The sequence below is a fragment of the Pongo abelii genome, chromosome 7, assembly GCF_028885655.2.
Source record: "Pongo abelii isolate AG06213 chromosome 7, NHGRI_mPonAbe1-v2.0_pri, whole genome shotgun sequence".
In the NCBI taxonomy this organism is placed as follows: domain Eukaryota; kingdom Metazoa; phylum Chordata; class Mammalia; order Primates; family Hominidae; genus Pongo; species Pongo abelii.
Window position 1 is genome coordinate 139,409,658 of NC_071992.2, and position 27,204 is coordinate 139,436,861.

Here is a 27,204-nt window from a genome sequence, read left to right on the forward strand (position 1 = left end):
ATTACAGTCGTGCGCCACGACAGCCAGCTAATTTTTGTATTTTTATTAGAGACGGGGTTTCGCCATGTTAGCCAGGCTGGTCTCAAACTCCTGGCCTCAAGTGATCCACTCGCCTGGTCTCCCAAAGTGCTGGGATTACAGGTGTGAGCCACCACGCCCAGCCTGGGCACCTGTTCTGTGCCAGGCTTTGGTGTTCAAAATGTTAGAAGTGGAGAAGTCAGAGGAAGATGGAATTATAGGTCTTTCCTCTTCAAAGCTTTCTGTTTGGCTGATTTTATTCAAATGAGCACACAGGCCCTATTCCTCAAAGCCACTTCAAATGTGGCATTGCTAGGTTGTTTTAGTCCAAGGAAGGCCGTCTCCTTAACGCCCACCGTCTTTTGGTTTTCAGGTTTTTTTTCTTTCTATTTCATTAGCTAAATATTATTTTCAGGAGTATCTGAGTCTCTTGTGTGATTAATTATTTTGCTTCAGGTTATATTATACATGCAGTACTGTTTTTAATTTCTAGGTTATTAACATGAACAGCTAGCAATGCATGTCAACCAAAAATTTACTTTGTAGTCTCCATGGAAATCCCAGAGTTCTTTAATGTGCTTTTAATAATTAAAAAGAGATAAAAGTTGTGCCAGCTTATTCATTAGGGATTTAGGCCAAATGTCTTAGTAGGTCTTTTCTTCTTTAATTGCTTTAGTACTTACATTTTGAATTTTAAGTTCCAAAGAAGAGAACATTGGGAGTTGAACCCACATGGAAACAGAGTTATGAAACAATGACACATGACACAAAAACCATCTGTTCTTTTTACTATGAAATTAAAATGAGTATACGCTGAATAGTTGTCAACGCAAACCTTGCTTGGACATTTAGACATTTTAGTTTAAAAATTAGGACTGTGGAAAATGTATGTATAGTGTGATGTGTGCCTAAGTATCTTAATGTTAGTGCTATAAGAATAAAATTAAATGTGAAAATCTATGTATAGTATGATGTGTGCATATAGTAAATTGCTCTAAAATAATAAAACAGGACCGGGTACGGTGGCTCACGCCTGTAATTCCAGCACTTTGGGAGTCCGAGGCAGGTGGATCACCTGAGGTCAGGAGTTCAAGAACAGCCTGGCCAACATGGTGAAACCTCATCTCTACTAAAAATGCAAAGATTAGCTGGGCGTGGTGGCACATGCCTATATTCCCAGCTACTGGGGAGACTGAGGCAGGAGAATCACTTGAACCCAGGAAACAGAGGTTGCAGTAAGCCGAGATTGCACCATTGCACTCCAGCGTGGGCAACAGAGCAAGACTCTATCTCAAATAAAATAAAATACACTATAGTTTAAGTTATCAGCAAATTTTTCTTAAAGGGCCAGTAAATATTTTTGACTTTGCAGTTTAAGAGCAAAATTATATAACCATTCAGAATGTAACCATTTAAAGCCAGGTACCCAGCTACTCTGGAAGCTGAGGTGGGAGAATCCCCTGAGCCCCAGAATTCAAGACCAAGATGGGCAACACAGTGAGACCCATCTCAAAAAAAAAAGTGACCATTCTTAACTCCTGGGCTGTACAAAGACTAGAGATGGGCCAGGTGATGGCCACTTCAGTTGACAACAGGAAATAACTGTAACCTTAATATTAAAGTAAAACGTTAGTTTTTTAAAAAAATTTTTTCCCGTGACACAGCCCTCAGGAGAGCCTGAGAACATGTGCCCCTAAAAACGTTAATTCTTACCAAATTCTTACTAAACTCATATTTTTATTACAGATTCTGATTCTATATTTTAAATAGAACTTTTATGTATTTATTTGTTTTGATTGCACATGCGACCGTTCAGTAACTTGCTTTGGGTCTTTTGTTATGGATTTCATTTTTGATGGCTCTTTTAATCTAACACAGTCTTCTACTTTTTTTCTCATGACATTAATTTTCTGGAGAGATCAGACCAGTTATCTTAGAAAATGCCCCACATTCTGGAGTTGTTTTTTCTGTTCCTTCATTATTGTTTAACTTGTCTGTCTTTCACCTGCATTTTCTGTAAACTAGACATTAAGTCTAAAGGTTTGAGGAGATTCATGTTAAACATTTTTGACAAGTTATTTATCTTATGTGTGGGAAAAAATAGTAAACAATACAGGTTGAGGATTCCCAATTTGAAAATCTGAAATCCCAAATGCTCCAAAATTTGAAACTTTTTGAGTGCCAACATGATACTCAAATATCAAGCTCAAAGGAAATGCTCATTGGAGCATTTAAGATTTCAGATCTTCGGATTAGGGATACTCAATTGGTGAGTATAATGCAAATATTCCAAAGTCCAAAAAAATCCAAAACATTTCTGGTTCCAAGCATTTTGCATAAGGAATACTCAGCTGTAACACCTCCCTTAGGGTTGGTTTCAGCATTGAGTGTGATAATCTATGCAAAGTTAACACAGTGCTGGTTGTATAGTAAGTGCTTAGTAAAATTGCATCTGTTGCGGTTGTTACCATCAAGCCTATGATAGGATTATCTCAGTGCAGTTAGATAATTTGCTTAAGCTGTAGGGTGCCAGGCACATGGGCTCACGCCTGTAATCCCAACACTTTAAGACGCAGGCTGATTGCTTGAGCCCAGGAGTTTGAGACCAGCCTGGGCAACATGGCTAAACCTTGTCCCTACAAAAAATAGCCTGGTGTGCTGGCGTGTGCCTGTAGTCCCAGTTACTCAAGAGGCTGAGGCATAAGAATCGCTTGAACCCAGGAGGCAGAGGTTGCAGTGAACCAAGATCACACCACTGTGCTGCAGCCTGGGCGACAGAGTGAGCTCCTGTCTCAAAAAAACAAAACTGTGGAGTAACTGTTATTTATTTTTTAGTTACATTATATTAACAATTCAGAAACCCAAAAGTATTTAAATAACTCAGTGGCAAAATGCGATCTGACCTCAATTCATTTGGCAGCAAAATCTGAACTGAATTGACATGAGGCTGAAATATTAATATATTTGAGTATGGGGCATTGCCCCAGGTCTCCTAAAGTTCTACATAATGTTTTAGAATATACATCATACTACCTATCTAAAATTGGAAATCGGCATTTTGAAACACAGCTGGCCCCAAGGGTTTCAGAAAAGGAACTGTGGAACTTTGATTTCAGACTGTTTTTAAAGAACCTACCACTCTAACCTCTTTCCACTGATTTTTGTAAGCAGTAATAGTAGTAATTATTAGTAATAGTAATAGATACCCGTTGTTCAGTATGTTCCATGAACCTTCATTTTAAATATTTTAAAGCTTTAATCCTAAAGGGGAGATATTATTATCCCCATTTTACAAGAAGGGAAACCGAAGTTCAGAAATATTAAGTACTTTGTCTAGAAATATTAAGTAATTTGTTCAGTATCACATAGTTTAGGAGAGAATTGCAGTTTGAATTCAAACCTGTCTTTATCTAAAGCCTTACTGCTTCTCAGGTAAACCAGTTATACCTCTTCAAATTAGTACATTTTTATTCTTTTGTTGATGCTTGGAGGTAAGATATTCAGCTCATTAGTTAGGGATTTTGGAATCCCTGGGATTTGTGATAACTGTGGTTCAGTAGGTATCAGAAAAGGCTTTGTGATGGATATCAGAAAACATCTAATAAAGAGTGTTTTGCTGAACTTAATTCAGCCTGTGTACCCAGGACACTCACTAAATTTCTGCCAAATAATACATTTGACCTTAACTTGCTAATATTAGTATCCTAAACGCTTTAAACCTTGAAAAAGGGCTGGGCACCATGGCTCACACCTGTAATCCCAGCACTTTGGGAGGCCAAGGCAGGCGGATCACTTAAGGTCAGGAGTTCTAGACCAGCCTGGCCAACAAGACCAGCCTGGCCAACATAGTGAAACCCCATCTCTACTAAAATATACAAAAAATTAGCCGGGCGTGTTGGCACATGCCGTAGTCCCAGCTGCTTGGGCGGCTGAGGCACGAGGATCGCTTGGGAGGTTGTAGTGAGTCAAGATCGTGCCACTGCACTCCAGCCTGGGTGACAGAGGGAAGACTCTGTCTCAAAATAAATAAATAAATAAATAAATAAATAAATAAATTGTAAGATAAAATAAACCTTGAAAAGAGTTCATCTACCTCCTAAAACTGAATTGGAAAGCTTAGGATTTTTGTGTTCTACAAGGAAAAACTACAGCTCCGTCCTTGAACCTAACCCCCCAAAAAGTATACTTTGTTAATGTTTTGAAGTTTTTCCTAAGGTTTTTATGTTTCTCAAGAGATGACACTATCTAAATAATAATGACATGCTTCATTAGGAACAATTTTATAATCATTAAAATATGGCAATTAAAATCACAAATCTAGTAATGAATAATCATGTAGGCAATAATCTATCACAGTTATTCTGCTAAAATAGCAGTTGATGCTCATTAACTTTTAAGCTTCTGCTTTTCCCAGTAGGAATAAACTTTATTACTTTTCCAGAAAAATGCCTGCTAATTATAATAATAATTTTCTTAAGTCATTTTTTGACATCAGTTTTGAAACAGTGTTTTAATGCATTCATTATAGATTATAGAAATCTGTAAGGCCTTCATATTATAAGTCTTCCTAACAGTGAATCTGATAGCAAAAGATCTACCACAGATTGTCTTTAGCAAAGGGAGCCAAGGAAGAAGTGAGGAGCTTGATCAGGCCCTTGCCTGATCTGTCAATATCTGATGTAGTTGAGTTCATATTTTTTATTGTCTTATTGGCATTAATCCTTAGTAGATTATTTTTGCTAACCAGTATGTTCTCTAGTGCATTATATATGTGTGTGTGTTGTACAGATGAGACACAAAATTATATTTGAGGCCACTGAAACTTGTGAGAAAATATTGGTTAATTTCCATTAATAATTTTGCATTAACAAAAGGAAGCATTGTTTATGCTTATGTGATAGAAAAATGAAAATTAGGAGAATAAAGTCATGACATTTTCAACTTTGCTATCAGTTTTACTCTCAGTTGTCCATTAAATGAACTGAATCTGTAATAACATAGGATTATACATGCATTTGCACCTTTTTACTCTTTTTTTTTTTGAAAAGTATAAAGATTTTTATTGCAGCATTGTTTATAATAGTGGAAAATTGGAATTATAAAAATATTCATTAACAGGAGGCACCTTTTTACTCTTATAAAAAAATGGCTTAACACTTATCTTGAAACACTTTGCCCAGTATTCCCAAAGGACTAACTTTTTTTTCTTGAGATGGAGTTTCACTCTTGTCGCCCAGGCTGTAGTGCAGTGGCGCGATCTCAGCTCATTGCAACCTCCACCCTCCAGGTTCAAGTGATTCTCATGCCTCAGCCTCTTGAGTAGCTGGGATTACAGGCATCTGTCACCACACCCGGCTAATTTTTGTATTTTTAGTAGAGATGGGGTTTCACCATGTTGGCCAGGCTGGTCTCAAACTCTTGACCTCAGGTGATCCACCCACCTCAGCCTCCCAAAGTGCTGAGATTACAGGTGTGAGCCACCGCGCCCAGCCAGGACTAACTTTTAAAAGCAAACTGACTAATTTGGGAAGATATATATTTTAAGGCTGTTGACACATATCATATAGCATCTTTAATTTTTACTCCCAGCAGCAGTGTATGACAGTGACTTTTTTTACTATATATATAGTATATATAGAACTATATACTAATATAAACACTATATTAAATACCAACTACTGATAGATGTTTAAAAAATATCAAATGTTGGTGAAAGTATAGGGAAAAGGCACTGTCATACACTGCCGCTGGGAGTAATAAATACATACACTCCATTTTGTGGGAGTAATATATATAGACACACACCCCATTTTGTCTATGCATATATGTGCTTTCTTTTTGAAGACAGAGTCTTGCTCTGTCACCCAGGCTGGAATGCAGTGGTGCAATCTTGACTTACTGCAACCTCCACCTCCCAGGTTCAAGGGATTCTTCTGCCTCAGCCTCCTGAGTAGCTGGGACCATAGGCACGCGCCCGGCTAATTTTTTTTTTTTTGAGACGAAGGCTCACTCCCTCACCCAGGTGAAAGTGCGGTGGCAGGATCTTGGCTCACTGCAACCTCCACCTCCCAGGTTCAAACAATTCTCCTGTCTCAGCCTCCCAAGTAGCGGGGACTACAGATGCCTGCCACCATGTCTGAGTAATTTTTGTATTTTTAGTAGAGACGAGGTTTCACCTTGTTGGTCAGGCTAGTCTCAAACTCCTGACCTCAGGTGATCCACCCGCCTTGGCCTCCCAAAGTGCTGGGATTACAGGTGTGAGTCACCGCGCCCGGCCTAATTTTTGTATTTTTTCGTAGAGATAGGGTTTCACCATGTTTGCCAGGCTGGTCTCGAACTCATGTCCTCAAGTGATCCGCCCGCTTCGGCCTCCCAAAATGCTGGGATTACAGATGTGAGCCACCACACCTGACCAATGTGCTTTATTTTTAAAGTAAAATTGATACTCAAAATTATATCTTGTTTTCATTTAACTCTTTAATAATATTAGGTGAAATTTTTTAAACTGTCATTTAGAATTTTGTGACTTGCCTAGTCTTTATAGTATACCTAGTTTTCGTTTGAAGGGTTTTTTTTTTTAGTTAATAATAATTTATGAAATAATCAGTATTACTCCTTGTCATATATTAGAAATGTATTTTTCTCCAGCTTAAGAAAATAATGTTTTAATAAAGAAAAATAGACGACTTGTATAATTTTAAATTTAGAGTACTATGTGAACCATATGTGAAAACTAACTTTCTCTATTCCTCCTTAGGTTTTCTTTCTACCATTAAGTAATACCATCCTCAGCTGTTTTAAAGATAATTCCATTTTTGCCTGGGAATGTGACACACTTTTTTGCAAATATCAATTGCCAGCTCCACCTGAAAGCTCTAGTATATTATACAAAGTGTTTGCTGTGACCAGGTAATGTGCATTTTAAGACACTAGGAATATTTAAGAAATTTAATTTCCGGTAAAAAATTACAAATTTTCGTTTAGTTTTTATTCAGTATCTTTTTGTCATATTAGAAAAAGTTACCTTCAAATTTAGATATGATCTGCTAACTTTTTATTTTGCAAAATGTCAAATATACACAAAAATAGAAAAATACATGAACCCCTAAGAATTTCTTCTTTTTTTTGTTTTGTGTGTGTGTGTATGTTGTTTTATTTATACCAGCCTTTCCTCCATCAGAACCACTAAATATTTCCATAAGCTACAATAATCATCAACGAATGGCCATTTCTTTTTTTTTTTTTTTAAATGGAGTATCACTCTGTCACCCAGGCTGGAGTGTAGTGGCACGATCTCGGCTCACTGCAACCTCTGTCTCCCGGGTTCACGCGATTCTCCTGCCTCAGCCTCCTGAGTAGCTGGGATTATAGGCACGTGCCACCATACCGGCTAATTTTTGTATTTTTAGTAGAGACAGGGTTTCATCATGTTGGTCAGGCTGGTCTCGAACTCCTGACCTTGTGATCTGCCCACCTCGGCCTCCCAGAGTGCTGGGATTACAGGCATGAGCCACCGTACCTGGCCATTTCTATTTTTATCAATAACTTCGCCTACTTCTCTAATGCATTGTTTGAAGCAAAACCTAAGCATATCATTTTATCCATAAATATTTCAGTTTATCTCTGAAAGATAAGGGCCCTTTTGGAAATATAACCATAGTATTATCACACTTTATTTATTTATGAGACAAAGTGTCATTCTTGTCCCCCAGGCTGGAGTGCAATGGCACGATCTCAGCTCACTGCAACCTCCGCCTCCCAGCTTCAAGCAATTCTTCTGCCTCAGCCTCCCGAGTAGCTGAGATTACAGGTGCTTGCCACCACGCCCGGCTAATTTTTGTATTTTTAGTAGAGACGGGGTTTCACCATGTTGGCCAGGCTGGTCTCGAACTCCTGACCTCAGGTGATCCGCCCGCCTTGGCCTCCCAAAGTGCTGGGATTACAGGCGTGAGCCACTGCGCCTGACCTATTATCACACTTTTTAAAAATTAATAAGAATGTCTTAATATTGTCATATATCTAGTTATTGTTCAAACATCCTTGATTTGTCTAATAACTGGTTTTTATGATTTATTTGTTTGAATAAGAAGCAAAACAAGGTTCACAGATTGTATTTTGTTGATATATTCGTCTTTTTTTTTCCTTATAGTTTATTCATTAAATAACTGGTCATTTCTCCTTTAGAGCTTTCTATATTCTGGATTTTGCTCTTGTCTTCATGTGGTATTGTTTAATATGATCCTCTGTTATCTGTATTTTTCCTGTATACTGGTTATACCTGTATTTTCTAAAAACTGGAGGCTTGATCTGATTCAAGGACAAGAAGACATTATAGGTGGTTTGTGTACTTTCGTCAGGAACAACATAGAACAGTTTTCTTTTGTGATCTCAGTAGCCGTTGGTGATCATTCCCTAGATCTAGTACTGCCTAAGAAGTTAGCAAAATGCTGCTGTTCTAATTCTCTCATTTCTTCTTCACTTATTAGTGAATAACCTTCTATAGAAAGAAACTTCCTCTCATCAACCCTTTGGTTATTTTGATGTACAGTTGGAAAGGCAGGATAAATGCTTAATTTCCCCCTCTTTTTTCTTAAACTAGTTTTCGAAGTAATGAATTGGTTTATTAGCATCTTTCAAAAGTGGCCAATGAAGTTTTTTATCTTGAATCTTTGTAAACTCATAGGCTTAGAGTAGTTGACATGTTTTAATACATTGCAGCTGTCGTTCTTACAGATGTTCCAATTCTCTCATCTTTGACTAATAGGATCCTCTTTTCGCTGTGGCTCTTTGACATCCTTTTACTACAACTGCAGTTGCCTGTGATAGCTTTTATGCTTTCTGGTATGACAAGATGTTCCAAGCTTACCTTGTACAATTCCTGCCCTAACCCTGGAATTAGCCATTTCTTTAAAGAGTCTGGGTTCTTTTTTGGGAAATGGTAATTCAAGACCCTAATCTGGATGCCGGGGGTTCTCATTTTGACTGGGCCGACCATTGTTTCTAGTCAGGGGAAAGAGTTACAAAATAGATGTTAATTCCTCTCTTTTCTCACCCTGTTCTTCTAAGTCGTCAGTAAATCCCATCAACTCAACCAAACTATATAGCAAATCGGTCAATTTGTTTTTATTCATTGCTGTGGGTATTACCCTAATCCAAGCTACCCTAGCCTCTTTTAGGCTACTGTAATAGCCTTCTTATTTGTTCTCCCTGTTTTCAATCTCATTTCCTATAGTCATTCTCTGCACAGCAGATAAAGTGGTTTTTATAAATCAGTAAGTCAGATCATGTCACTTTCCTATTTAACCTCCTTCATCACTTAGAGTAAAATCCAACCCCCGACCCCTCATTTCCCCCAAGGCCTTCTGTCATCTGGCCTAGGCCTCCCTCGCTTCATCTCATTTCCTTCCTTAGTCTGCTCTAGCCACATCCAAGTATAGCAGTATACTTTCATATGGCAATGCACTTGAGTATGACCTCTTACTTACTTTTCCTTATATACTAACCTTATTGCTTTTTCAGCACTTTTGTACCAGCCAGTCTGGAATACTGATCAGGATAGAATTCTTCCTCCAAATCATCCCATGACTGGCCTATTTGTGTCATTCAGGTAGCAGATCTTCCTCCTTTCCCAGCTTTCATCACCTTATTTTATAGTTCTATATAGAACTTATCACCCGCTGAGATCAAGTTCATTTATTTGTTTGCCTTCCTCTAGACCAAAAGTCCTGTAAGAGCAGGATTATTTGACTTGTGCAGCCTCAACTGACTGTGTCCCTGGCTTCTGGGACCATACCTGGCTTATAGCAGACACCTGAAACATAACCATAGTATTATCACACTTTTTAAAAATTCATAAGTCCTTTACAAGTTCTTGTTGAATGATGAGCAATGGCCTTGCAAGTCAAAACAACTTACTCTTTTTGTATCTTATTAAGGTAGCTTTCTTTGAGCAGGAAAAAAGTTTGAGCTGTTTTGTTTTTTTCATATAGCCATGTACCACCAATTCTATATAGCTGTATGTGAAATATAGAAAGTTGGATAGTGATAAGTGACTTTGAGATTATGCTATAAAATATAAGTGTTATGTAAAAAACCCAGAATCAGGTCATTAAACAAATGTTTGGTAAACTGGTGCCTTAGCACAGTAGGTAAAAAAATATGTACTATAAACCTGAGCTGTCCATGCAAGTATTTGAATTAATACACATTAAATAAAATTAAAAAATAAGGTCCTCATTATCATTAGCCACATTTCAGGTGCTTGGTAATCACATGGGACTAGTGTGACCATATTGGATAGCATAGACAGCACATTTCTGTCATCATGGAAAGTTCTGTCGGACAGTGCTGCTACAAAATATTGAACGTGTTTTTCTTTCTCACTTTTTTGTTTATATAGAGATGGCCGAATCCTGGCTGCTGGAGGCAAGTCAAATCATCTTCATTTGTGGTGCTTGGAAGCTAGGCAGCTCTTTAGAATTATCCAGATGCCCACTAAAGTTCGAGCCATTCGCCATCTAGAATTTCTTCCTGATAGTTTTGATGCTGGTTCTAATCAGGTTAGTAACATAAATGTAGGGCACTGTACTTTTTGAGAAAGAACGCATCCGTCTCTGAACTATATTAGCTCTTATTTATTTAATTTACACCCTGGCTGTTACAAGAGTTTGAAATTACAAATATGTTATTTTTGTGAAGAGTCTAGGATTGAAAAAAATTTCAAAATCTTGTATTCTTTATACTATTGGCAATTTGCTGTTTTTGTAAAATCAACATACTGTAAATTTATATTGCACTTTATGGTTTGCAGTGTGCTTTAGCATGCTATTTTTCATTTGATCCTTAATTCTTTAGCATTGGCAGGAAAGATATTCTCCCCATCTTACAGATTATAACACTAACGACAAGAAACACTGACTCATCAACATTCCTGTTAATTGTAAGGATTAAAGATTGGCCTAGAACTAAAATGTTTTCATTGTGTTGTTATTTTATTTATCCTAACTGGTTGCTCACTCCTGTGAAACATGTTTTTATTGGTATCTTTCCTTAGTTTACAAAGTGCTTCTTCCTCCATACCCCTTCGCTTATTCCTCTTTAAGACTTGAGTTCTGTCAAATCTTAACTTTCTTATTTTGAATAGACTGTCATGGATCTTGTATTTTAACAGATTAGATATATGTTTTACATATATATGTATACATATGCATGTATGTATATATCATGTCCATTTTACTTACATTTTTGATTAGGTAATATATTCACATGGTTGAAAACATAAAACAGCATACAGTAGGAAGTCTGTTACGCCTTTCTACCATTTGTCTAGTTGTTCACCTCCCCCCATATCCACTGTTGTTATATATAGTGTTTTGTTTTTCCCATTGTTTTATACAGCCTTGCACCTTCTATTCTTCCAGTTTTTTTGTTGTTGTTTTGAAATGGAGTCTAGCTCTGTCTCCCAGGCTGGAGTGCAGTGGTGCAATCTCGGCTCATTGCAACCTCCGCCTCCCAGGCTCAAGTGATTCTCCTGCCTCAGCCTCCCAAGAAGCCGGGAGTACATGCATGAACCACCACGCCCAGCTAATTTTTGTATGTTTAGTAGAGACAGGGTTTCACCATATTGGCCAGGCTGGTCTCAAACTCCTGACCTCAAGTGATCCACCCGCCTCAGCCTCCCAAAGTGCTGGGATTATAGGTGTGAGCCACTGCACCCAGTCTACCTTTTATTCTTAAGTTGGAAATTGTTCTATATCAGTGCAGAACTTCTTTCTTTTTCACAGCTGCATAGTGTTGCAGTTTATTTTTTAAACCAGTCTTCTATTGGCAGTTAACCTATTTTTAGTCATTTTCTGTTACAAATAATGCTCACTGAATGACTTTTCGCAAGTGTCATTTCACACATCCTCTTTGTAGGATAAAATCCCAGAGTTGAAATAGTGGCATAAAGGTTATGTGCATCTGTAATTTGAGTAGATCTTGCCCAATTGACTTCCAGAGGAGTTGCATCAACTGCAGATGAGGGGCTTTGTTTCCTACAAGCCAACCAACAGGAGAACTTTATAGAGTGTCCCCTCCAAACTGCCTTTTACCATGATAAGTGACATCAGCATTTCAAGCAATCACATGGTGGCATCACCTACCAGCCACTGCCACTGGGAAGAGAACCTGCACTTAGACAAGGCAGCATGGGGGTTTATTTGCTTAAACTTTTTTATTACATGTTTTTTTTGTTTTGTTTTGGTTTTTGGTTTTTGGTTTTGAGACGGAGTCTTGCTCTGTCACCCAGGCTGGAGAGCAGTGGCACGATCTCGGCTCACTGCAAGCAAGCTCCGCCTCCCGGGTTCACGCCATTCTCCCGCCTCAGCCTCCTGAGTAGCTGGGACTACAGGCGCCCGCCACCACACCCGGCTAATTTTTTGTATTTTTTAGTAGTGACGGGGTTTCACCATGTTAGCCAGGATGGTCTTGATCTCCTGACCTCGTGATCTGCCCGTGTCGGCCTCCCAAAGTGCTGGGATTACAAGTGTGAGCCACCATGCCCGGCCTTTATTACATGTTTTTAATTTTTGAAATTATGAGTTAAAATTTAAACTTTTCTCTCCCCTTAAAAGACTAGCTTCCCTCCTACCCCTCCACTACCCTTGCAACTCACAAACTCTCCATTCTCCAAATGTTACTTAAAATATTTGCTGAAAACAGGCAGACAGTGGGGAGCCTTTGTGTGAGGGCAGCAGGGCTGATGTTAGCTTTGATTAGCTATGGAAAGGGTACAGGAAGGCAAACCCTCCACCCTCCTTGTTTCTGATAGCCAGTGTGGCGGCAAAAGTTAGGAACTGTCTGTCTTAGTCTGTTTTGTGCTTCTGTATTGGAATGCCACAGACTGGGTAATTTATAAACAATGTAAGTTTATTTCTCACAGTTCTGGAGGCTGGGAAGTCCAAGATCTAGAGGTTGCCATCTTTTGAAGGCCTTTGTTCTCTGTCATAATATATTAGAAGGCCTCATATGGGTGAGAAAGGGTGGGAGGAATGGGAGGAGACAAGAGGGAGCCAAACCCATCCTTTTATACCAAACGCACTCCCACAATAACAGCATTAATCTTTTCATGAGGGCAGAGCCCTCATGCCCTAATCACCTCTCATTAGGCCCTATCTGCCAACACTGTTGCATTGAGCAAGTTTCCAATATTTGCTGTTGGAGAGACACATTCAAATTATATCATTGTCTAATCCTCTCTGTCCCCTGTATATGTCGTCAGTGGGCATGATCTGCCTGTGGGAAGGGAAGATTCTTAGGGCACCTTTCCATAGTCTACCATGATAGGTTACCTGCTGGTTCTGATTAGAGCCAGGGCATAATCAACATGAGCCATAAGTTGTGATTTTAAAATCACAACTTTTATAATATCAGGCCAGGTGCGGTGGCTCATGCCTGTAATCCCAGCACTTTGGGAGGCCGAGGCAGGTAGATCACCTGACATCAGGAGTTCGAGAGCAGCCTGATCAACATGGTGAAACCCCATCCCCACTAAAAATACAAAAATTAGCCGGGCGTGGTGACACATGCCTGTAATCCCAGCTACTTGGCAGGATGAGGCTGGAGAATTGCTTGAACCTAGGGAGCGGAGGCTGCAGTGAGTGGAGATCACGCCACTGCACTCCAGCCTGGGCAACAAGAGTAAAATTCCATCTCAAAATAATAATAATAATAAAACATATAATATCTCACTGAGAATAGAATTTCCTCTAGGTGTCCCTCTCAAAATATATATATTTATATACACACACACACACACACACACATATACACACGTACATACACAAATGTTGCATACATGTAAAGACATGTATATAGTATGACTTTCAGACATTGACTATCACATGTTTTTAGGAATTTATATTTTTTCTCTCTTAGGTTCTTGGAGTACTAAGTCAAGATGGTATTATGAGATTTATCAATATACAGACTTGTAAACTTCTCTTTGAGATTGGGAGCCTCAATGAAGGAATTAGCTCATCAGCAATTAGCCCACATGGACGGTACATTGCATCTATTATGGAAGATGGAAGTCTAAACATATATTCAGTTCAGGCTTTAACACAAGAAATAAATAAGGTGTGTATGATGAAGTAATAAACATCAGCTTTTTATAAACACTTACATATTATATCATCAAGAATAAAATCTTTATGCTACTATTTCTAACTTACCTGGAACTTATCCATTTTTGTGGATATATTTTGTGGCTCTTAACTCCCAAAGCCACATCTCTGGCCTTGATTTCTCACATATGCTCCATTCTTAAATTGCTGCCTTCGTGAGGGACATCTCCGTTTGATGTCTCTCATTTAGGTGTTACTCATTATCTCCTTCCCAAAAGAGTTCTTCTTTCTTCAATTCTCTCTCATGTTTTCTTCCCATCTCGTAGGCTAGAAACCTTGAAGCTCTATGACTTCCTATGCCTTTATTTTCTAAATCCAGTCAATACTAAGTCATATAACTTGTTTGTTTTTGTTTTTGTTTTTGTTTTGTTTTTTTTGAGACGGAGTTTTGCTCTTATTGCCCAGGCTGGAGTGCAATGGTGCGATCTTGGCTCATTGCAACCTCTGCCTCCCGGGTTCAAGCGATTCTCCTGCCTCAGCCTCCTGAGTAGCTGGGATTACAGGCGCGCGCCACCATGCCCTGCTAATTTTTGTATTTTTAGTAAAGATGGGGTTTCACCGTGTTGGTCAGGCTGGTCTCAAACTCCTGACCTCATGATCCGCCCGCTTTGGCTTCCCAAAGTACTGGGATTACAGGTGTGAGCCACCACGCCCAGCCCAGCTTCTTAAATTTGAAATATCTATAAATGTGCTATCTGCTCTCCACTTCCATAATTGCTATCCTTGTATTGGTCTTCATTAACTACTCTGGACTAATGGTAATTTAAAGAAATATCTTAAACTCAGAGCCCTCAGTGCTTGCCCTGCCCATCCTTCCATCTTCTAAAATAATTCATCATCATTTCTTAATTAATGCTACTTTAGTGGCTTCCTTCCTTTGCCTGTTGAATTAAGTGGCTTCCTTCCTTTGCCTGCCTGCCTCTCAGTGTTCTCTCTAATCTTGTCTACCTGTCTAACTTATTCCCTCGAACTTATAGCTTCCCTCATTATCCCCATAGAGACCATCCTTATTTCTGCAACTATTATCCACACCATCCATTTCACTAAAATGCATGCCTCACTTCTCTTTGGTTATCTAAAATTCCCCCAGCTAACCAGTCATATTGTCCATGTGTCTTCCAGTCTGGAATTGCACCTTGGTAGCTCTAACAGAGACTTTGATGATCACCTGGTCTGACCCTTTCATTTTACACAGGAAGAAGTTCATGCTCAAAATTAATCACACAGCGAGTAACTAGCAGTTCTGGGTGTTCCAATTCTTCCAAGATCACATGAGATTGGGTGCATTTGGAGTGGCGTTTGCCACCTTTTTTTATTCTAAAAAAAAGTTTGTGCCTCCTCCTTTTTGTTTTATCTTTTAAAAAATTATACAAGTAGTGTCTTATTGCAGAAAAAAATAAGAATATACAGAATAGCAAACAGACAAATACAAATCAATGAAAGTCTCACCATTCTCAGATGATTCTGATTTATACGTTCCCAATTTCTTTTCTATGTGCGTAAATATATATAGTCACTCCTCATTATTTGTGCATTCTATACATGAGAATTCACCTACTCACTAAAATTTATTTGTAACTTCAAAATTAATAGTTGCAGTGCTTTCATGGTCATTCAGGGACATGCACAGAGCAGTGAAAATTTGAGTCACCAGATACCCTTGTTCCCAGCTGAAGTCAAACGAGGCAACACTCTGTCTTCTTATTTCAGCTCTCATAGTGTAAACAAGTATCCTTTTTGTGGTCTACTTAATACCAGTTTTTTTTTGCATTTTGAAGCTTTTTGTTAAGATTTTACTGTTTAAAGTGGTCCCCAAGCGTAACGCTGAAGCGCTATTTATTGTTTCTAAACACAGGAAGGCTGTGGCTTACCTTACAGAGAAAATACGTGTGTTAGATAAACTCATTCAGGAATGAGTTATAGTGCTAAGCTGTGAGTTCAATGATAAGGAATCAGCAATATGTATTAAATAAGATGTCTTTAAACAGAAACACACATGTATGTATTGATTGATTAACGAGGCTCTCAGGAACCTGACTCCTTGTTTCCCCTAGGAGCAGTGTTTCAGTATTCACTAATTGAGTGTTCATGGTGACTTTATAGAACCACTGCAAATAGCGAGAATTAACTCTACATATATGTTTGTGTGTGTGCATGCGCACGTGTGTGTATGCATACTTGTCTCTAAACATATGGGATTATACTCTGCTGCTGTTTTGCTCTTTATATCATTATGTATACTGTATAAATATATTTTTACATTATAATATGTGCTATATATTAATAAATTTTTTAAATGTATTAATATCTGCTCTTACTGAGAGAGTTTTCAGCCTCTGAATAGTCAGTTTTACAGTACTAGCTAAACCTTCTTTTCTTTTTTTTTTTGAGATGGAGTCTCACTCTGTCGCCCAGGCTGGAGTGCAGTGGTGTGATCTTGGCTCACTGCAGCCTCCGCCTCCTGGGTTCAAACAATTCTTCTGCCTCAGCCTCCCTAGTAGCTGGGATTACAGGCGCGTGCCACCACGCCCGGCTAATTTTTGTTTTTTTAGTAGAGATGGTGTTTCACCATGTTGGCCAGGCTGCTCTTGAACTCCTGACCTTGGTGATCCACCCACCTTGGCCTCCCAAAGTGCTGGGATTACAGGCATGAGCCACTGCGTCTGGCCTTGCCAAACCTTCTTAATAGAGACAGGCAGAGATCTGAGAAAAACTATGGTAACAATGAGTCATTGAGTTCCTTTCTGCTTGTTATCTGTTGAGCAAATTGAGATCACATGAATAAAAAGCTCGCATACAAGTAGAATTATCTTTTTTATTTTTTGACACATTCCCAGTACCATCAGTGTCTTTATGGCTGTTCCAGGCTACATTAATGTTCAGCTCTATGTTCTCTATAAATCATAACTCACCTTTGTCCCATTTTTACCAGTTTTATTTTCTTGTCATTGGAGAATTTCTGGTATTGTGGTAATAGAGTAAATGAATTCTTACGTGTTGAAGGTTTAACACTACAAAGGTATGTCAAGTCAGGTTGTTTCTCAGGTTCTTTTTTGGGAGGTTATACTTCATGGTAGAGGATAAGGCTCAAACAGGGGAAATTGTGACATTTTAATAAATTTTAATAAATTTTAATTTTAATAAAATTTTATAATTTTAATAAAATTTTAGTAAATTTCAGCTCTCATAGTGTAAACAAGTATCCTTTTTGTGGTCTACTTAATGCCATTTTTTTCTGCATTTTGAAGCTTTTTGTTAAGATTTTACTTGTTAAAGTGGTCCCCAAGCGTAGCATTGAAGTGCTATTTATTGTTTGTAAACACAGGCTGTGGCTTACCTTGCAGAGAAAATACGTGTTTTTAATAAAAATTTAGAAGAATGGATTGAAGTCAAAAAATAGTTTAAGGATATTAAATATGGGTAATATTCATAAGTCAGACCACTATTAATCCCATCCCATAGATGAATTGAAGAATTGAATCATAAACTGTAAATGGTCATTGTGTTTTAATTGTATTTAGAACTTAGAAAGCCTGAGTTACCTTATTTGCTCACTTCCTTTGAAGAAGATCTTTTGATTTCAAAGAAAATATTATTTATGGAGAAAATGTTCTAGTGAGTAATGTTACTTTAAGTAAATTGAAGTTGTTCAGATTTTTTTCCCTATTTGATGGGCCCCATAAAAATGAAAGTGTAGGTTCTAAGTCACATTGTCTGAACTGCTTAAGCTGTTGACACAATAAGGAACTAATAGTGATCATTAAGCAGATTAAAACATTTAACCAAGGGATAGAGGGGCAGAGATTCCATGCTTCTAGAAGAAAGTCATTTGGCAGTTTCCTCTTAGAAATTTCACTTGACGCCAAAGAATATTAAGGTACTTCTGTCAGAATTCTAGAGGGCCATACCTCTAACTGCACCTTTTTTGCTGTAGATAATAATCACCATACTAACTTTACCATGTATGTGTAAACATGATTTGGTATTAAATGATTTAAGGCCAGCTTTCAAGGAATAATTATATTTATTGCTATTGTTAATCTTGCATCTTTATTATGTTCTTCAAAAGGATTCAGCAGAAATTTGCTTTGATTTATTAGTCAAAGCAGATGTTCCTAGACATTTTACTTAGGTTTTTTGCCTGAAGAATAATTCTACATATTAAGGCATGTTATTAAAGCAAATTTTGAAAATCATATATTAACAGGCCTATCTTCCAAGGATATCCATTAGAATATATATATTTATGTTTCCATTTAGCCACCTCCACCTTTAGTGAAAGTTATTGAAGATTTGCCCAAGAATAAACTGAGTTCCAGTGATCTTAAGAGGAAAGTAACATCAGGAAGAGTACAGCAGCCAGCAAAATCTAGGGAAAGCAAAATACAAACTAGAATATTAAAACAAGACCTGACTGGTGATTTTGAAAGTAAAAAGGTAAGAATATTTGGTAATTAAACTTTATTTGTCATAACTCTGCTGTAGACAAGTCTTGTGATTTCTAAGCCATCACCACTCTTCCTTCTCTTGGGAATTAAAGAAAGAATAAATGAAGAAAATAAAGTTGTAACCTAAATTATGCACAGGCTGGTCTCAATCCTGGCTCAAGTGATCCTCCCACGTTGGCCTCTCAAAGTGCTGTGATTACAGGCATGAGCTGCCACACCCAGCCGTATTACTTTGAGAAAGAAAGAAAATATAGCTATTAATAGAGAAGTTACGTTATTTTCAAGGGATTTTAAGACTTTTTAATGACAAATATATACACACACATATGCAAAGTACACATTAAGTATAGAGCTCAGTGAACTTTCACAAAATGCACACACCATGTTACCAGCACCCAGATCAAAAACTGGAACATTACCATTAGCTTCTTGCTCCATTCCACGCTCTCCCTCCCTTACCCCCACCCACCCCAGAATAACTACTCGACTGATACACTGTAGATTAACTTAGTAAATACTGTCAGTTTTCCTAAGTGGTTGATTGAAAAGTAGTTGATTTACAGTCCTACCAGCAGTATTTGAGAGTTCTAGTTGCTCTATATTCTCACTAATAATACCTGATACTTTTCACATTGATTTTAATACAATGTCCTTCCTTATCCATGGTTTTACTTTCCATGGTTTTGTTTACATGTAATCAGCTGTGGTCCAAATATATTCAAAGGAAGATTTCAGAAATAAACAATTCATAAGTTTTAAATTGCACGCCATTCTGAGTAGCATGATGAAATCTCCTGCCATCTTGCTCTGTTCCACCTGGCACATGAATCATCATTTTGTCTAGCATAGTCACTCAGTAGCCTCTTGGTTATCAGATCTACTGTCACAGTATCACAGTGCTTGTGTTCCAATAACCTTTATTTTACTTTAAAAAGTTCTGTAGAGCACAAAAGTACTGATACTGACATATTGTCAGAATTGTGCTATTTTATTATTAGTTATGATTGTTAATCTATTGTTGTGCCTAATTTATAAATTAAACTTTATTATAGGTATGTATATATAGGGAAAAACATAATATATTTAGGGTTCAGTGTTATCTGAGGTTTCAGGCATCCACTAGGGATCTTGGAACATTTCCTCCTCAAATCAGTGGCGACTACTGTAACTTCTTTTTTCTTTAAGCATTTTTTAATTGTAAAACTTGCAACAACACAGAAGAGTGTCTAAAACAGATTACAGCTTAATGAAAAGTAATAAAAAGATTACATGTGTATCCTGTGTCAGGTAGCTGCAAGACCATCCTTAGGTTTGGTGATTTATTAGGACTCAGCATGTAGTCATATTCATAGCTATAATATATTAAAGGGAAAGGATGCAAAGCAAAATCAGCAAAGGGAAAAGACACATGGGGTGAAGTCCAGAAGAAACCAGGCACAAGGTTCCAGGAATCTTCTCCCACTGGAATCACAGGACATCCTTGATTCCTCCATCAGTGAATATGTGTGGCAGTATGTGTGAAGTATTGTCTACCAGAGAAATTTATTAGAGACCTGGTGCCCAGGATTTTTACTAGAGGCTGGTTCTGTAGGTACCCTGTTTTAACAGGTTTCAAATTTCAGACTCCCAGAAGGAAGGCGGGCATTCAGCATAAACCACATTGTACAAACAGTTTAAGCACAATGAGCCACTCTTTATTGGTTCTGGGGATGGTGAGAACTTTCCTGAAATTCAACTTGTAGACATCAGCCAAAGGCCGACCTTGCAAGTAAGCCTTCTAAGGGTAGCAGGTTCAGACCGGCTTGTGTTCACTTTTTTCTGCACATACCCATTTCCACATGAAGAAATAGAGCATTACTGTAGCTTTGGAGCCCCCTGTGTGCTTATCCCCCCATCACATTTTACTCCCTACCCCATATATATAACCATTGTCCTCACTTTTGTGTTAATTATGCTCTTGATTTTCTTTATAGTTTTATAACCTCTTCATGTAACTCTAAACAAAATATTATTTCTTTAAAGAAAAAACTGAATAGCAGACACAAGCCTAGCCTAGTTGTGTAAAGATTGGGCAATATTGCTCCTATTTAATGAATGCTTTAATGCAAAGATAAGCTGAATGGTATCTCTGAGATGTTCTGGCTTCAGAGTTTGCAGGACCTTTTCTGGGAAAACTAGTGGGAATGGTCATGAGTAACTTCAGGAAGTAAAAGGCTCATCATGTCAGGGTATCTGGCAGCATTGTAGTGTGGATCAAATGTGGATATCCTACGGAAATATGTCAAGGAATGGAGCTGCTTCCAAGGAAACCATAGCTAGCTCTAAAAAGTAGGTCAAAGTAGAACACTTCGATGGGGTGAAGTGCAAGTCCTCAACTAATCTTTGCATTAGCACGTGGAAAGGAAAGAAGGAACTTTATCAGCTCATGGTCAAGACAAGGACAGATCAAATTGAGGCCAAACTCTCCAGGGCATCTTTTTCTTTGTTTAAAAAGAAGCTTCAATGGCAGCAGGTATCTTGATGACGAAGTCAGTCTTCCTGGATCATATTGCTCTCATTTGTTCTAGTTGCCCTCTGTACCTTTAACATGGCACTCAAGTATCTTCATTCACCATCATCTTGGGTTTTCCCTTCACCTTTCTCTTACATTGGACTACCTGTTTCTTGTGGTAAAAAGAGCACTAAACTAAATCAGAAAGTCTGGCTTCGAGTCTTGAGCCAAGATTTAGCAGATTTGTGACCATAAGCAATGCACCAAACTCCTCTGATTTTCCCATTTTCTCAAATAAAGGAAGACATTTCATCTGTTTCATATAGTTGTTAGATCCAGTTGAGATAATATATGAAAACAGCTTTATAATCCTAAATTATATAAAATATTTTTTATTAAGATAAAAATTGACTTAGAAGTCTTAAATATGAGGGACTATCAGCGGGAGCTGATGTCTGTTAGGATAAAATGATAAACTCCCACATGTTTTTCTGCCAGACTTCTCCTTGATGCTTTAATGCTAGGAATTGCCTAGAATTTTAAGGAAAGAGAGAGATGGAGGAGGAGCTGTCAGAGTGGATTGCTCTTGATGCAGGGGTCCCAGATGACAGCCAATGGGCCTAATTTGGCTATTCAAGTTAAGAATGGTTTGTGCATTTTTAAGTGGTTATATATAAATATATCATTTTGATTTTTCTTCTTGGCCCACAAAACCTAAAATATTTACTAACTGGCCTGTATTAGTCCGTTTTCACACTGCTATAAAGAATACTACCTGAGACTGAGCAATTTGTAAAGAAAGGAGGATTAATTGACTCACAGTTCCACATGGCTGTGGAGGCCTCTGGAAACTTATAATCATGGCAGAAGGTGAAGGGGAAGCGGGTACCTTCTTCACAAGGCAGCAGAAGGAGAGAGAGGAATATGTGGAGGAGAGACTGACAAACACTTAACAAAACCATCAGATCTCATGAGAACTCACTATCATGAGAACAGCATAGGGGAACTACGCCCGTGATCCAGTCACCTCCCACCAGGTCCCTCCTTCAACGCATGGGGATTGTGGGGATTGTAATTCAAGATGAGATTTGAGTGGGGACACAGAGCCAAAGCATATCATGGCCCTTTACAGAAAAAGTTTGTCAAGCTCGTTTCGGGAAGGTACTAGATCGTGAACTTTATTGGCTATGTATATGCATGCTCAAGAGAGGGAGAGAGGGGAGTGGGGAAAAGACCTATGGTACACAAATATGTCTTACTATGTGTTGTTTTCTAAAGTTGGGAAGTCACTGTGGACTAGATTACCATTTGTCACCTTTTCAGTTTTAATGATTATGTCATTTATTAATATTGTCTTTTTCTTTGTAGAATGAATTACCAGATGGATTAAACAAAAAGCGTTTACAAATCTTATTAAAAGGCTATGGTGAATATCCAACAAAATACAGGTACAATTTAAATTCTGTATGTTACATCAGTTTTAAACAAATTGGGGGGATTAAAATATATTTTTATTTCAGAATGTTCATTTGGCGCTCTCTGCTACAACTGCCTGAAAATCATACTGCGTTTAGTACCCTCATAGATAAGGGGACTCATGTGGCGTTTCTCAACCTTCAGAAGAAATACCCTATCAAAAGTAGGAAGCTACTCAGAGTATTACAGAGGTATGTTCTATATATTGCAGCAATGTGTATGAGACCTGTAACTAATAATTGCAATGTTACAAAATCTGCTGTTTATAAAATATTGTTTTGTGAGTTTGATTATCCTTGTGTGATATGTTGGTTTAATTTTAAAAATGTACATACACATATATTACATGTGAATATAGTTTGTGTTGTGTTCTAGAAAATAGGACTCTTTCAGTTAATCTAAAAGAACATCCCAGCACTTTGGGAGGCCAAGGCGGGCAGATCAGCTGAGGTCAGGAGTTGGAGACCAGCCTGGCCATCATGGCAAAACCTATCTCTACTAAAAATACAAAAATTAGCTGGGTGTGGTGGCGGGCATCTGTAATCCCAGCTACTCGGGAGGCTGAGGCAGGGAGAATCGGTTGAATCCGGGAGGCAGAGGTTGCAGTGAGCTGAGATCATGCCATTGTACTCCAGCCTGGGCGACAGGGCAAGACTCCATCTCAAAAAAAAAAAAAAAAAAAAAAAAAAGAACAAAGAGGCATAGTGGAAAGAGCTTTGAATTTGAAGGCAAAAGACCTAGTTTTGAATTCTTATTCTACCACTTAATGATTGTGATGTAAGACGTGTTATTTTACTTCTTAGCCTTAATTTTTTTTATCTAAAAGTGGGGGTAATAACACCAACATCATAAGACTATTGGGAAAATTAGATGAGAATCTCTTTTAGAATGCATATGCTAGAGTCCATTCCTAGGAAGCATCCAGTAAATGTTAATAATAACAGTAGCTCATCCTTTAACATGCTTTTCATGTGTTAGGCACATTTGACTTATAGATAAAGAAACTAAGGCATAGAGCGACTAGGAAATATGATCAAGTCACAGCAGTGATAGAGCTAAGATTAAGCCCAGGTTCCAGAGCCAAAGACTTTTTTAAAAAATAATTTTTATTATGAAAAATTTCAAGCATGAATAAAAAATAATGTAACAAATATCCCCAAGCCCATCACCCAGCTTCAACAATTGCCAACTCATAGCCAATCATGTTGGGTGAATAGTCCCACTCACTCTACACCACACATCCCAGCATACACACACTCCCCCTGCTAAATATATACGTATGTATCCCTAAAGGATAAGGACTCTTTTTCTTTAACATAAGTACACTATCATACTGACACACAAAAAAGAATTAATAATTCTTCAGTATGTTCAAATATTCAATCAGCATTCCTCTGTCTTAAAAATTTTCTTATGTAAACTTGTTCAAATCAGGGTTCAAACAACATGTACACATTACATTTGATTGATACCCCACTGAGATTAATCTATAGACTCTGATACCTCTTTTTTTCTTACAATTTGTTTGTTGGAAGGAACCAGGTCATTTAACCCATACAGCCCTCTATGTTCTGGATTTTGCTGATTTTATTTCATAGTATTGTTTAACATGTTTCTCTTTCTCCTGAATTTACTATAAACTGACAGTTAGAGCTAGGGGCTTGATCTGAGTCAAAGTTTTTATTTCCCCACTTTGGTATTTGTTTCTTTGGCTTGCAAGAAAACTTCCTAGGTGGTTTTATGTACTTCTGTTAGGCGGATTATAATTAATACCAATATTTGGCTGTCTCTCTTTTGGTGATGTTGTTGTCCATTGATGATTATTGCCTAGATCCATTATTTCACCAGAGATTAGCAAAACAGTGATAATATAATTCTGTTCCTTCTCATTTTATAAACTGGGAAATTTCTCCAAAGAAGAAGTTCTTAGGATCAACTATTTGGTTACCAGAAGATACAACCCATGTAGGAAAAGGCAAGTTAAATGCTTGGTATCTTTTTTTTTAAACAGTTTTCAGAATAGTAAACTGATTACCTTGGAGCTCCCCAGAGCGATCAGTGCATTGATTATGAACTCAGATTGAACATATAGACCTTTTCAGTGCATAGAACCAGGAGTTCATACTAATATTTTCAATTCAGATTTAAGATTACAAATTTGCATAGCTGCTTTGATTTTATATTTGTATCTTTTTTTCTTATGCTAAAAATCTTGATTTCTAACAGCATTGACATAATTCCTTATTTTCTTTAACACACATACACACGCACACTCACACAATGGTTTTTAAGCTCCATATATGTATGCTGTATAATAAAAACTATATAACTAAATAATAACAATGTGAATATTATGATTATTGAAAGCAGTTCAAAATATCTTTTATAGTTCTTTTTGTCCTTAGGTTATATCCCACTAGGCATATATAATCAAATTATTGTTTTCATTTTTGTTTTTGTTTTTTGAGACAGGGCCTCGCTCTGTCACTCAGGCTGGAGTGCAATGGCATAATCATAGCTAATTGTAACCTCAAACTCCTGGGCTCAAATGATCCTCCCACCTTAGCCTCCCAAGTAGCTGCTACAGGTGTGCACCACCATGCCTGGCTAGTTTATTTTTTTTTTTTTTTAAGTAGAGATGAAGTCTTACTGTGTGGCCCAGGCTCATCTGGATCTCCTGGGCTCAAGTGATCCTTCTGCCTCTACCACCAATGTATTGGTATTAATGTATTGGTATTACGGGTGTGAGCCACCACACCCAGCCCAAATTATTGTTTTAAAATGACTTGAAATAACTCCTCTTCATATGATAATGCCACTAGCTCACTACACAGGTTAATTTGTTTCATTTGTTTTTAGTTTTTTGAAAAATTTTTGTATTTAATTTATTTTGTTTTATACTTTTATAAAACATTTACATGTTTCTAAATCAAATCTACAAAATAAGGTACATTCAGAACAGGCTGACTTCTGTTTCCTTTGTCCTATTACTTCTTCTCCCAATAAGTCATCCTTTTAGCAAATATCTTATTTGTATTTACAAATATGTTTGTATTTACCTTCTTAGGTAAATGGTTGTATACTATTACACTTTTCTGTACTCTGCTTTTTAAATTTAACAACATATTCTGGATATCATTTTAAAGCAATATACAGAAATATTCATCTTTTTTTATACCTGCATTATGCACCGTGGTGCAAATGCACCATCATTTATTTGGCCTGTCCCTTATTAATGAACATGTAGATTATTTTCAATCTTCTGCTGTCACAAGCATGCTGCATTAATTAGTTTGGCCCGTTAGTCTTTTTCTATTAAGTGTATCTTTGGAATGGATTCATAAATTTGAGATGCTGAGTCAAAGGGTAAATACATAATACACTGCCGTTTTCGATTACAGAAAACATCAGATAACTTTGTTAAGAGATGACTTAGAGATGGGAATTTGCTTACTTTTTCTATTTGGTCTTCACACTTACTATGCTTCATGTCTGTGTATAAGATAACATCACAGTTCAGACGTTTGTCAAAATAGCAGTGTAGACCGTCAGTGCCTTGCCTTTGCTTTTTAGGTTCATATTCTAGGTTGAGAGCCGTAAATATCTTGGTTAGAAAGTGAAGTCTCTCATCAGATGCCAAAGGAATTAAAAGAGGAGAGTACATTACTTCAAAAATGACGATTTTGTGCATTCTTCTGAAATAATAAATTTCCTGAGTTCAGAGGACAAGGTAGAAAACATTTTCTCCTTCTGTTGACCCCCTCACTTTAGGGAATGAAGAACTGATTTTATCAATAAGTAAAAGTTACTCAAGTAATTGTTTAAGGTATCTAAAATTTCTTATAATTTTTGCGTATCCTAGGATTTTAGACTTTCTAAATTATGAATGCCTTTCTTGGGTACTTGTTGATGCTTCTTCCTTATCCCCAGTAGTACAACTTAAAAACAGAATATTTTAGGATTTTTTCACTCTTTCATTAAGTTCTGTTCACATTCACATTAAGAGCAAACGAATTTAATTATTACACTGCTCTGCTTTTTGGGAAAGAGTGAGGTAACACTTTTAATATCATAGTGTAAGCTATAAATTTGATTAAAAATTCAAATTATCAGAGAAATAATTTTGATGTTTTCTACCTAAATACAGTGTATACATGGGGACCTTCTTGAGATGTATTTTCCAAAAGATCTTCCTAAAGTGACAAGAGGTTGCTCATATCATTTGAAGTTTCTCATAAAATGTAATAAGGTGTTATGCTTTCTACACTTATATGCCTACTAGTACATTTACAATTAAAGTTACCATTGTAACTCTAATTCTGTGTATGTGTACTTCAAATTATAATCCTAGTTTAGTTAAGGCTTCACAGCAATTTTTTTGTTGTTTCTTAAATTTGTTTTTCTAAATTTTTAAATTAAAATTTTACATTTCTGTGTCTACTAAAATTCAAAATTGTAACTTAACAAAAGGGAAGGATTATTCTACATTAAAAGAGATAGAGATTTAAGGGCGATAACCAAATTCAGTGAGTGAGCCTTTTTTTTCTGCTACAAAAATGGATCAATGAGTGAGTCTTGTTTAGACAATTGGGGAAATTTGGGTCTT

General features: G+C 37.3%; 1 protein-coding gene across 16 annotated transcripts in view; it reads left to right on the plus strand.

Annotated features, from left to right (window-relative positions):
- The window catches only part of TBC1D31 (TBC1 domain family member 31), a 96,047-nt gene that overhangs the window by 16,593 nt on the left and 52,250 nt on the right, over positions 1-27,204 (plus strand). For 10 of the 16 annotated variants that reach the window (XM_054560852.2, XM_024250535.3, XM_063726275.1 and 7 more), the window contains 6 exons: positions 6,776-6,927; positions 10,418-10,577; positions 13,936-14,136; positions 18,444-18,620; positions 22,491-22,570; positions 22,643-22,789. In XM_054560852.2, the coding sequence (XP_054416827.2) occupies positions 6,776-6,927; positions 10,418-10,577; positions 13,936-14,136; positions 18,444-18,620; positions 22,491-22,570; positions 22,643-22,789 (917 nt within the window). 16 annotated transcript variants of the gene reach the window in all.